Source organism: Meriones unguiculatus, chromosome 16 (genome assembly GCF_030254825.1).
Source record: "Meriones unguiculatus strain TT.TT164.6M chromosome 16, Bangor_MerUng_6.1, whole genome shotgun sequence".
Classification (NCBI taxonomy): Eukaryota; Metazoa; Chordata; class Mammalia; order Rodentia; family Muridae; genus Meriones; species Meriones unguiculatus.
The window spans coordinates 4,880,094-4,892,139 of NC_083363.1; the positions used below are offsets into that span (position 1 = coordinate 4,880,094).

At 56.0% G+C, this 12,046-nt stretch overlaps 1 protein-coding gene and 1 long non-coding RNA gene across 5 annotated transcripts in view; one reads left to right on the forward strand and one right to left on the reverse strand.

Annotated features, from left to right (window-relative positions):
* Pnpla1 (patatin like phospholipase domain containing 1) overlaps window positions 1-12,046 on the forward strand; it is a 30,641-nt gene that overhangs the window by 14,943 nt on the left and 3,652 nt on the right. For 3 of the 4 annotated variants that reach the window (XM_060369176.1, XM_021633480.2, XM_021633478.2), the window contains 8 exons: window positions 468-700; window positions 2,239-2,304; window positions 3,076-3,285; window positions 4,037-4,097; window positions 6,507-7,133; window positions 8,301-8,376; window positions 9,806-9,914; window positions 10,947-11,052. In XM_060369176.1, the coding sequence (XP_060225159.1) occupies window positions 468-700; window positions 2,239-2,304; window positions 3,076-3,285; window positions 4,037-4,097; window positions 6,507-7,133; window positions 8,301-8,376; window positions 9,806-9,914; window positions 10,947-11,051 (1,487 nt within the window). In that variant the 3' untranslated portion in view covers window position 11,052. Of the gene's footprint in view, window positions 1-467; window positions 701-2,238; window positions 2,305-3,075; window positions 3,286-4,036; window positions 4,098-6,506; window positions 7,134-8,300; window positions 8,377-9,805; window positions 9,929-10,946; window positions 11,053-12,046 lie in introns of all 4 variants that reach the window. The other variant, XM_021633481.2, reaches the window with a different exon arrangement.
* LOC132648320 (uncharacterized) lies at window positions 427-3,080 on the reverse strand. The gene is made up of 3 exons (XR_009586690.1): window positions 2,193-3,080; window positions 1,927-2,094; window positions 427-540 (listed from the first exon to the last, which is right to left on the reverse strand). It is a non-coding gene; the product is annotated as an uncharacterized LOC132648320 (long non-coding RNA).

The window sequence follows — 12,046 nt, forward strand, 5'->3', positions numbered from 1 at the left end:
CATAAGATACTTGATCGGGGACTGGTGGGATAGCTCAGCGGTCCAGGCCACGCAAGGCCCAAGTTAAATCCCTGGCACCACTAGGTGCTCTTGGGAGGACCTAAGCTCACACACACACATACATACACATGAATAGAAACAACATTTTAAAACTCCAGTTATGGGAGAGGGGTTGCGGCTAAGAGGGCAGCATGGGAGAAGGTAGAATCAGGAGTTCAAGATCGCCCTAGGTTACATAGTGAGAGTGAAGCCTGCCAAGGGTCTGTGTGCTCTGTGTATGTGGCCTCTTGGGCTCCTGGACCCAAGGGTGAAGCTGTTAACATCAGTGAGAGACCCCCTCCCCCTCCCTCTCCTCCTCCCCCACCCCTTTCCCCCTGTCCAGCTCCCTACCCCTCTCTCATCCCCCTCCCGTCCTGCACTGCGGGCTGATGGTGCGCCCCTCCTCCCTCTGCTCCCTCCCCCCACAGAGGAGTACCTCCGAGTGCTGAACATGGGCCTGGCCGAGGTGAAGAAGTTCTTCCTGGGACCTCTGTCGCCGTCCTGCAAGATGGTTCAGATGATGCGACAGTTTCTGTACAACGTGCTGCCGGAGGACTCCTACAAGTTCGCCAGCGGGAGGCTGCACGTGAGCCTCACGCGGGTCACGGACGGCGAAAACGTGGTGGTCTCTGAGTACACGTCCAAGGAGGAGCTCATAGAGGCAAGGTCCCCGGCCTCCATCACGGGCGGGGTGGGGGCGTGTGAACCGCCGGGCTGGGCCAGTCCAGCCGCCTCCTCCCTCCTTCTCCCCTTCTCCCCTTCCCGGCCCTTCCCTTCCTGCCTGCATCTCTGCGGGGGGGGGGGGGTGAGGGGGGGAAGTTCCAGGAGAGATGACACAGAGATCCCTACAGCCAGCCAGAACCGGCCACCAGCAGGTGGCGACCATATAGGGACCCTCCCTACCTTCTGCCTTCACCTTGCAGGGCCTCTGGGCTGACTCTGGTGCTTCCCAGAAGTCTAGAAGTGGGCCCTGAATCCAGGCCTGGGTCCCGGTGTCCCCCCTCCCCAAATTGTAGAAAGGAGAAGGAACAGCTCCCATGCTCCCCCTCCGTCCCAGTGAGCTTTAATGGGTTGAATTACCCTCTGTAGCTCGGTGGGTTTTCTGCCTAGCTCCTTTCGAGGCCCGGGTTCCATCCCCAGCATGTAAGCAGGGCTGACTAGAAGTTCAAGGTCACCCACTACAGAGCAAGTTTGAGGCCAGCCTGAGCTACATGAGTTCGAGTACACACACACACACACACACACTTTTAAAAAACAATTAATGGGCCCTAAGAGATGGCTCCGTCTTTAAGGGTACTGGCCCTCCTCCAGATGACCTTGGTTCAGTTTCCAGAACCCACATGGCGGCTCACAACCCTCTACAAAGGGGATCCAACACCCTCTTCTGATAAGTGCTGATGAACATCCACACAAATCTTGAAAAATAAAGGGTTGGATTTTCCCTCACGGTTTCCCGCCCCGGCGTGGCACTGCACCGAGCTCCTAGGTTTTGGTGACTAATCGTGACCACTGAACGGACCCTGGTTCTGTTCAACCTTCCATCTCCTAACTTTACTCTCCTCCCCTCTCCCGGCCTCCCCTCCCCAGGCCTACCCCATCCAGGAGTTCAGGTAAACAAGTACCAGGCCCCCTGGGTGCCACCCTCAAGCCCATGGCTGCGGTCTCTCTCCCAGCCTCCCCCAACTCCCTCTCCTGCTATGGAGTCCACAGCTCATCAAACAGGCCACTTCTGCTGCCTGCCTCCTTCCCACTTCCGGCCCAGCTCTCCCTGCTTGGCCAGAGTCCAGCTCCTTTTCCCCACCCTGCCTGGCCTCCTCTTCTGAGGCCACAGCAGCCTTCCCACCTTCCCCTCTCTGCTCCTGTGCCCTCCCCTGGGGGGCTTCTTACCCTCCTTTGAGTCCAGGGCCTGGTCCAGGACAGCGGCAGGGTCGCAGAAAGCTGGTAGTCAGCGGAGACTCTGGGTACATCAAAGCCACCCGCTTTTTAAGGTTGGGGCGTCAGGTCTGACTAGATTGCCAGTCTGCTAGGTGATCCAGTAGATTACCAACCGCTCAACTAAGGATCAGAATTTAAGACTGTTTCCCAAGCTGGTACCCTGACTTTAAATTTAAGAAATTGGGAACCAGTAGGGGTCAGGGGTCAGCGGCGCCCACCTCAGGGACTGTGACATCTCAGCCCCCGTCTCCTGTCGCTTTCCAGGCTCTGTATTGTAGCTGCTTCGTTCCTGTCTACTGTGGCTTCATCCCCCCAATGTATCGGGGCGAGGTGAGTGATGGGGTGATCAGACCCTGAGGTGGGGTACGTTAAGGCGAGGACTGTTTACCTCTCAAAATTCCTAATGTAGATGGGTGCCTAGGTCTTTGAGGGGAGCTGCCTCTCGAGGTTTCAGGGTCCTCTCCCTAGACCCACCAAGCCTGTAGTGAAACCAGCAAGTCAAGGCTCCCGGGCTTGCCTGGTTTTCCCGGAAGTCGGTGTGCAGAGTACAGAGCCCGGAACACAGGAACCGGGCACCCTGACTGAGTAGACCTTCGGGGCCAGTGGGCACTGGCTTTCATGTGCCCAAGATGATGGGGACTCTGCTCCCACAGATCTGGGCAGGCCATGATCCTGCACCCCCTGGCGGGCCTCGGGGTGCCCTGAGACCAGTCCCTGGCTGCAGTCTGATGGGGTGCACCCCCTGGCCCAGACATGACGCTCTCCTCACCAAGCCTTTCCCAGGCTTACAGAGTCTGTTAGGTACAGCTCTTCCCTCGCTCAGTTCATTCCTGAGGAGACCAAGAGAAGCCGCACCCACACTCCAAAGGAAAGGGGCTGGAGACCCTGTGAGGCTGTAGGAGGGGGCTTGGTCTCTGGCGTCATTCAGAGGCGGGACCCCCACACAGAGGCCAGGACCACTGAGATGGCCACGGGAGAGCAGTCCAGGGCATTAGACTGGGAGTCGGAGGCCACTATAGACAGCCCACACCGAGCACCATTTACCTCGGGGACCTCGGGTCTTGGGCCCTGCCGTCTCACGGGCCCCCTTCCCACCTGCAGAGGTACATCGACGGTGGCTTCACGAGCATGCAGCCCTGCGCCTTCTGGACTGACTCCATCACCATCTCCACCTTCAGCAGCCAGCAGGACATCTGTCCGAGAGACTGCCCGGCCATCTTCACCGACTTCCGGATGTTCAACTTCTCCTTCCAGTTCTCCCTGGAGAACATCACCCGCATGACACACGCGCTGTTTCCCCCGGACCTGCTGGTGAGCGACAGGAGAGTTATCACGGGATCCGTGTCCCTCCCCTCAAAGGGCCCAGGGCGTTGCCATGGTTAAAGGACCACTCAGAGCAAACTGGGCTAAAGATGTGTCTCAGTTGGTGGAGTCCTTGCCTACAGCATGCATGGGACCCGGGTTCTATCCCCAGCCCTGCATAAAGCGAGCACGGTGGAGCGCCATAATGGCAGTACTGGAGAGGTATAGGCAGGAGGATCAGGAGTTCAAGGTCATCCTTAGCTGCCTAGTTTGAGGTTAGCCTGGGCTACATGCCATCCCATCTCAAACAGAGTCCTACAGCAGAATTTGCGGTCACCAAAGACCTAAAGGTTTCCAATTCGTCCGCCACCGCTTAGAAAAAGCTCTGTGGCTGTACCTCTCACATGGCCCTCCCAAGGTCCTCTGCAAAGGCACCATCGCTGTCCCCATTTGACAGGTGGAAAAAGCGAGGCTGTGAATGGTCCCAGTCACACAGCCAATGAAGGGGTGGTACCAGGATTTGAACCGAACCCCCAAACCATCCTTCCCGTGTCCCAGATGTGTGGCATCGGTTTCCCGCTGAAACATCCCAGCTCTCCCGGGAGGACGGTGTGAGCTGGGAGCGCAGGCCGGGGCCGGCGGACATGGCCCTGGGTGGGGACAGGGACGGGGAATGTGAGCTTGCTGAGCATGACCCTGGGTGGGACGGTGGCTCGCTTAGTGGCTGTGGCCTGGTTCATTTTCCTGTGTCACCACCTAGATCCTGCAGGATTACTACTACAGGGGATATGACGATGCTGTTTCCTACCTGCGGAGGCTGAGTGAGTAGCTGGAGCCTGAGGAAGGGTTGGCGAGGGAGGTGGCAGGGGAGCGGAATAGCATTCTGGGTAGAGGACAGCGTCCTGTAGCTGTAGCCAAGAAAGCTGGGCACGAGGACAGAGACCCAGCAGCCTGCACTGCCCAGGACTGGCACACGAGGGCAGTGGCTGGGATGATTCTAAACATATTTACAAAACTGAAGACGAAGCCAGGGCTGGAGGTGCAGCTCAGTGGGTAGGGTCCTTGCCTGGCATGCGCAAAGCCCTGGGTTCGATCCTCACCTGGGTAAGACCCGGGTGGTGTAGGAGTGAATGCCGGCTAGAGAGGACAGGGGTTCAAGGTCATCCTTGGCCATCTGGCTTCTTCCAGGCCAGCCTGGGCTGCTCAGGACCCCATCTCAAGTAGGCGTGACTAGTTACCTTTGACAAACTGATTGACGTCCTGTGTTGGTCTGGGAAGGGGGCTTTTATCAGAAGACCAGAGCGAGTCCAGAGATGATCCCTCAAGCTCCATGAAGGCGGGGAAGCATCTGAGGAGGCGGGTGAAAGGCCTGCCCGTGTCTAGGGTTAACTCCTCAGAACTGATGTCACAGGGAGGGCGTTCCAGGGCAAAGGTGCTTACCAAGGCTGGCCCAGCCTTCCTCCGTACACTCACACTACAATCCAGGCAGAGGTATAATATTCTGTCATAGCCATACAGAACGCTTGGCTGCCTGCCTTTGAGTTCCAAAGCATTTCTTATTCTGACACATCTCTTCTCTGCGACTTAAAAACAATTCTTTGAGCCAGCCGTGGTGGCGCACGCCTTTGATCCCAGCACCTTTGGGGAAAGAAATAATATATACTAGAAATATATTAGAAATATATTATTTCTTCAGATTTGCTTCCTGCCTTCTCCGGCTCCCTTACCTTCTCCCCTCAGTTTCTCCAGGTCCTTTCTTCTGTCCAGGCATCCAGGGACTTGGGAAAACAGAATGATGGGCGAGAGACAGACAGACAGACAGACAGAGGACAAACGAGACTTGGGTTCTGGAGACTAGCAGTCCCCAGCCCCACCCCCAAGCTGAGTGTCCTTGGAAAAATCTCTTCCCGTCTCTGAGTCTTGTCTCCAGTTTTGTTACGAAAGGCTTGTACCCAGCTCCTGACACCTTAGGGGTGTTCAGTAATGAATCTCCTGGGGCCTCAGTTTCCCGACCTGTGAAGGAGGGGACATGGGAGGGACTACCTCAGAGAGTTTTGCTGTGAGTACAAAAGGTTTCACATCAGGGTCCCGCACCCCCGTTTCTCCCGGAGCCTGGAGGATGGGGACATTGGCCAGTATCCTTTGGCTACCATCTGGGGAGCCCTCCACTCTCTCCTGAGTGATGGTGTTCGCCAGGGACTTGAGGTTGGTAAGATCCTATGACTTGATACTTGAGATTTTGGAGGCAACTCCATTTCCCCAGCCAGGGCACACCCCTCTGCACAGCTTAACTAACCGGGCAGGTTCCTGTCTCCTGCAAAGGAAGCCAGGGTTCTTCCTGGGAGCCGTGTAATGCACACACACTACACCAGGTGGCGCCAGCACACACTCACGAGTCCATCCATCCATCCATCCATCAGACAAGGCTTCTGGGATTTTTTTTTTTTCTTTCCCCATTTTGGTTTTTCGAGACAGGGTTTCTCTGTGTAGCCCTAGCTGCCCTGGACTCACTTTGTAGACGAGGCTGGCCTCAAACTCACAGAGATCCACCTGCCTCTGCCTCCTGAGTGCTGGGATTAAAGGCGTGCGCCGCCTCGCCAGGGGTTTCTTGGCTTTGTCTCTTGGCACCGGACGTTGGATCAGGAGCTACTGAGAAATTCCTGCTGGTACCAGAGCCTGCCACTTGGAAGCACTCAGATTGCTTGTCCGGGGGCGTGGGGAGTCACTCACAAGGCCCAGAAAGGTCTCCCTGGACCCCTCCATCTCACTCTCACCCCCCTTCTCCCCCTGCCTGGCTCACCCACCCAGTCACCCCTGCAGTTAGGAAGCCTCTGCCCCGCCCCCGGCCCTCCTGGGCGCGGGAAAGGAGAGGCGGGGAGCTGAAGGACGCCAGCCAGCGCCCACCTGTGCCCGGGGGGCGTCCAGCACTCCCTCTGACAAGGCCCTCCCCCACGCGCACCATCATGGCCCTCATCTGGAGAGGCCTGAAAACCTGTGTTTAATTTCCAGGCCGGGTGGCTGGGGAACTGGGAACGGGGCCATCAAGGTCCTGTAGCAAGTTTGAGGCCAGGCCTAAAAATAAAACCAAAAGTTCCTGGACCCGTTCTATGATCTCCCCGAACCCCACCTCTCCTCCCTTCCTTAGGGCCAACCCTCCCCCCCCCCCCCGCACCCGATCTTCTTGCCTCCCATCACTCTGGCGCACTCTGACGCCCCGTGGTTTCTCCCAGACGCCGCGTACCTCGACTCTCCCAGCAGGAGAGTGATTTTCCCGCGGGTGGAAGTGTACTGCCAGATCGAGGTCGCCCTGGGCCACGAGCCGCCACCTCGCAGCGCGCCCCGCCTCCCAGCACGGAGGACCCGCCCTGCAGACTCCGAGCAGGTCCAGGTCCCAGGGGCTCCCCAAGAGGACCCGAAGGATGGCCGCCCCCCAGCACCGCCGCCGCCTGAACCCCGGCCCGCGGGGTTGGTAGAGGCCCCCACTTCGCCACCAGCCTCTGAAGGTGAGCCATCGGCCTCTCCCCAGCCAGGCCCAGCCGTGGGCACCCGGCTGCCCACCGGCCCCTGTGACGTTCGCCCAGGAAATCTTAGCACCCCAAACCCGAGGCTAGGAGCCAAGGATGAAGCTCAGCTCTCGGCTGCGGACTCGCACAGCTCCAAGGCTGGCTCCTCTGTGCCTGACGCACCTCCCCAGAGCCCTCATCCATCCAAACTGCTGCTCAGACCCTCCCAGGAAGCCAGGGCGGCCCCAGAACCGCCACACTGCAGTCCCTCACCGCCGCCGCCACCACCACCACCACCACCACCACCACCCGCCCTCCCGCCTGCAGAGGAGCTGGACCCACAACTGCCCACAGGTACGACCCTCCCTGCTTGGCCCTCAGGGCAGGGCGGGTAACACTAGCCCCAAAAGGGGATACTGACAGGCTACTTGTGTGTTTGCGCCAATGTCTCAAAGCTCAGCCCCTCCCTCTGGCAGTGAAAACGGCACAGGGGGCTGGAGAGATGGATGGTGCAGAGGTGGTGAACAGTCTGCTGTCCCAGAGGACCCGAGTTCAGTTCCCAGAACAGCGCGTGGCTCACCCCACTTGTGATCCCTCTTCCGGATCCCAGGGCACCTGCGCTCACACACACACACACACACACACACACACACACACACACACACCCCTACCTCCCATTTACACAACTAGAAATACGTCTTTTTTTGTTTGGTTTGGATTTTGGAGACAGGGCTTCTCTGTGTACCCTGGCTGTCCTAGAACTCAAGAAATCCTCCTGCCTCAGCCTCCTGAGTGCTGGGATTAAAGCTGTGTGCAGCCACCACCGCCCAGCTAAATAAATCTTTAAAAAAATAAAATACATTTAATATTGATATCATGGGCTTATTACAGTAAAGCCTTTAATAACTAGAGCCATCTATATTTAGAACTCATACAACTTACACAAGTGTTTAATCAACAAAAACAAACTCGTGGGAACCCGTGAGTTTGATTTTCCCAGAACCCACATCAAAGCTGGGTAGAGCAGCACATGCCTGTAATTCCAGGGCTGGGAGCATGAAGACAGGCAGATTGCTGGAGCTCACTGGCCAATGAGCCTAGCCAGATCAGAGAGAAAACATCTCCAAAAGATGATTTAATCCCAGCACTCAGGAGGCAGAGGCAGGTGGATCTCTGAGTTCGAGGCCAGCCTGGTCTACAAACAAAGTTCCAGGACAGCTGGGGCTACACAGAGAAACCCTGTCTTGAAAAACTGGGAAAGGAAAAAGAAACAAAGGCAAGTTTTCTTGACAACAGCACCTCACCGCCGTGTCCCTGGATAGTCTGGCTTTCGTTATGTAGAGCAGGCTAGCCTCGAACTCAGAAATCCCCCTGCCTCTGACTCCTGAGTGCTGGGATGAGAGGGGTGCCGGCCCACATCTGGCATCCTTGCTGGTTTTAAACACTCACCATTGCAGTTTGTGAAACAACCCCGTTCCGGGTACCTGCCTCACACCTCCCGTGTACTCACTCCCGCTACAGGACCTCCCCGCTCTTCACAGCTGACGGGCACCATGGCACCAGGTACCAGGAAGGAAGCGCCCCGAAAGCCTCTGCCGTAAGTTTCTCCTTCCTCGGGACGTGCTGTCACCTTTGCTCAGCTAAGCGACACTTCTACCCTTTCAGCTGCCTGTCAATCAGCTGCCTGTCAATCAGCCGCCTGTGTTCTTCCCCTCTCCTTCCTCCCCAGTAAGGTGCTGTGTGGAGCATGCCTGTTGATGGGGGCGACGCCATCCCCCTGCCTCCCTCCTGCACACACTGGGTACACCATGAGCACTCCTAGCCCCGGGTCTTATCTTGGGTGAAGCCACGGTTGGCAAGGTCTAAGTGGTGGGTGCCCCATCCTGGCCTTGGGTCGCCCCTGATGATACGAAAGGAAGTCTCAAGGAACACCTTTGAGGCTGGCATGGTGGCGCGTGGCTTTAACCCTGGCGCTGGCGCTGTAGCCTTGGTGTGATGTGGGGAGCCGCCTCCTTTGTCTGAGTTGTCTCGACACCATTATCTCTGCAGTCGTGGTGGGGGGTGGGGGGAAAGATGGGGGATTCTGGAGAATTTCTAAGAGATCTCTGGGAACTACATTTGCCAGGATCCCTTGCTGGTTGGGTAACAGATTGGACAATGAAAGATCAGCAGGGGGGCAGGGGTCAAGCATATGTTGACCCCCCCACTTTAACTGTCTTTATTGTTGGATGTGAGTCTCAATACGTAGCCCAGGCTAGCACTGAGCTGGCAAGCCTGCCTCTGCCTTCAGAGTGCTGAGAGTGGAGGGTGTGTTACCGTCACCTTGCCTGGCATAACTTGCCGGTCCCTCCACCTGGGAACAGCCCTGACAATGGCTGGGCTCTTGGGCATTCTTCCTTCGACATCTGTATGTGTTACATCAAGCTTATTAAGATGTATCGGAGTTGGGCGGTGGGGGTGCACGATTTTAATCCCAGTGCTTGAGGAGCAGAGGCAGGCGGATCTCTGTGAGGTCGGGGCCAGTCTGATCTACAGAGCAAGCTCCAGGACAGCCAAGGCTACACAGAGAAACTTTCTCAAAAAAAAAAAGAAAAGGAAAAAAAAGGGTCTGTATCTGCCATCATTATGTGTAATTTTATGTCTATGCCTGGGGGGGAGGGGTATCGCTGGGAGATGGCTCAGGGGTTATCACAAACTGCTCCTGCAGGGGCCTGACCCAGGTCCCAGAAAAAAAAAAAAAATCTTAAAAAAAAAAAAACCTTTGGCAGTTTGTGTAAGTTAAAGTATATAAAGTGTATGTGTCCTGTCTGTGTGGTTTTAACCTCCTTGTTTAGTGCGTGTAAATTTGGGCTTCGTCTGTGTCCTTGGCCTGGTTACTGCCCAGATGAATAGCTAATGATAATCAGGAATGTTTGCTGGGGAATGCTACCCCTGGCCTGGCTGGGCCTCCCGGGCTCACGAAGGGCTCTGATGGTGGCAGACGCTGTCCAGGCCTTAACAAACACCTCCTCGGTCCCTTTGCCCAGGGAGAGCCCTGCCGCGCATGCACACATGGCAAAAAAGATGTTCAAGAAGAAACAGAAGACAAATGCGCCCAGAGAATTCTCCCAGAGAAACCCTCGGTCCAAGAAGCCGGTGAGCAAAGCGCAGTGAGCGCCTGGCTGGTGGGAGAAGGTCCCTGCTCTGCTGGCTGAGCTCAGAGCTCAGGTTAGGACAAGCAGGCTCCCTCCGAGCCTCCATTCTCTGATCTGCAAGAGAGGGGTGACCCGGCCCAGCAGCCTGGGAGGGCGCAGCACAGGCCGCTTGTGAATGGGAAGCCACTGAGAAGACGGCGGGGTCCTGAGCAGAGTAGCCCCAGCTACCCTAGAATCGACCACGAGGACCACGCTGGCCTCAAACCCACTGACTCTGAACCCGTGATCCCCTTCTGTTCCCAGCTTTCCGGTCCTGGATTTATAAGCACACAACCTATGTCATTCTTTTACCTTACTTGCACAAACAGGAAGTTGCTTATGACCACTCTTCAATCCACTTGGTAGAAATTTCTTTAGACACCCATTTACCTACTGTCGGTCTTTGTGTGTGAGTGTGTGCTGCGGAGGTCAAAGGGCAACTCTCTGGAGACGGCCCTGACCTTCCATCTTGCGGGTCCCAGGGATGAACTCAGGCTGGCAGGGTTCGGGGCGCGTGGCTCTACCCACTGAACGTTGCCCTGTCCTACACTTTTCCTTCACATCCCTCTTGGGTCCATGGACTTGTATTTTATTCAGCTGTCGACTAGTCCCTCTTCTCGGGTAGATGCTGGGGCCCTCCCACCTGCTCGCAAGTGACGCGTGATAGAGGAGCCTAGGGGGTCTGCCTGTGTTTGAAGAGCAAGGTTTGAGGCTGTGTCCACGGCAGCCACAATGTTACCCAGGACCTGGTGTAACCTGCCAATCCTTGAGTCCAGTTGGGACCCCTGAATGAGAAACTGTGGTCACCAAATAAATAAACTTTAAAGACAACAACAAAACCTATCCACGAGGGTGCAAGTCGGGCTCAGCAGACACTTGTGATTTCCCAGAGAGGGAAAGTTCCTACCTTGGGGTCAGGTGACGGTGAGGCTCGGGACTCTAATTGCTCTTCTTTCCCCTCACGCGTGTGTCCTTGCCTTCTCCTCGAATCCAGGTCCGCTCCTTGCCCACTCGACTTTCCTCCGCTCCCCACTTCCAAGACGGCTTGGGTCACCTACAAGCCCCATCCCAACCGGATCCAAGATTACAGCTGCCCTGAGGTATGGAACTCCTCTGGGCGTCACCCAGGAGTGGCCCTGCCTCTCCTGTCCCAGGGGGCTCTGGCAGCCCTAGCACACCCCCTAGCTTCATTCCCCTCCTTCCTGGCACAGCCCTAGTCAACCCTAGCCCACGTGTGTCAAGACGACAGCTGGGAGCTGAGGGTGGGGACACACACCTTTAGCCCAAGCACTTGGGAAGCAGAAGCAGGTGGGTCTCTCTGTGGTTCAAGGCCAGCCAACACTACATCATGAGACCCTGTCTCCAAAACCAAAAAAGGAAAAGAGAAACACAGAACGAGAACAAGAGAGAGCAAAGCAAGCAAGCAAGCTGGGACAGAGGAGGAGGAAGTGAACACCTATAATTCCAGCGCTTCAGAGGCAGAGCCAGAGGCAGGTGGATCTCTGAGTTTGAGGGCAGCCTGGGCTACATGGCAAGTTCGAAGACAGCCAGGGGTACATAGCAAGATCCTATCTCAAAATAGGATGAAGAGAGTTACATCGATTTTGTTAAGACGGCGGTTCTTAACCCGTGGGGATAGATACCAGATATCCTACCTCAGATGTTTACATTATGAGTCAGAACAGCAGCACATTTAAAGTTAAGAAGTAGTAGCAAGGGGCTGGAGAGATGGCTCAGAGGTTAAGAGCACCGTCTGCTCTTCCAAAGGACCTGGGTTCAATTCCCAGCATCCACATGGCAGCTCACAACTGTCTGTAACTCCAGTTCCAAGGGATCTGACACCTTCACACTAATGCACACAAAATAAAATTAAATAAATTATTTAAAAATAAAATAAAATAAAAGCATTAGGAAGGTTGAGAGCCACTCCTACACTCCTAGCTCCTAGTGGCACACACCTTTATCCCAGTACTCGGGAGGCAGAGGCAGGGGGATTTCCCTGTTCAAGGCCAGCCTGGTCTACAGAAGTCCAGGACAGAGCTACACGGAGAAACCTGTATCCAGTCCCCACCAAAAACCCCACTCCACTGATGA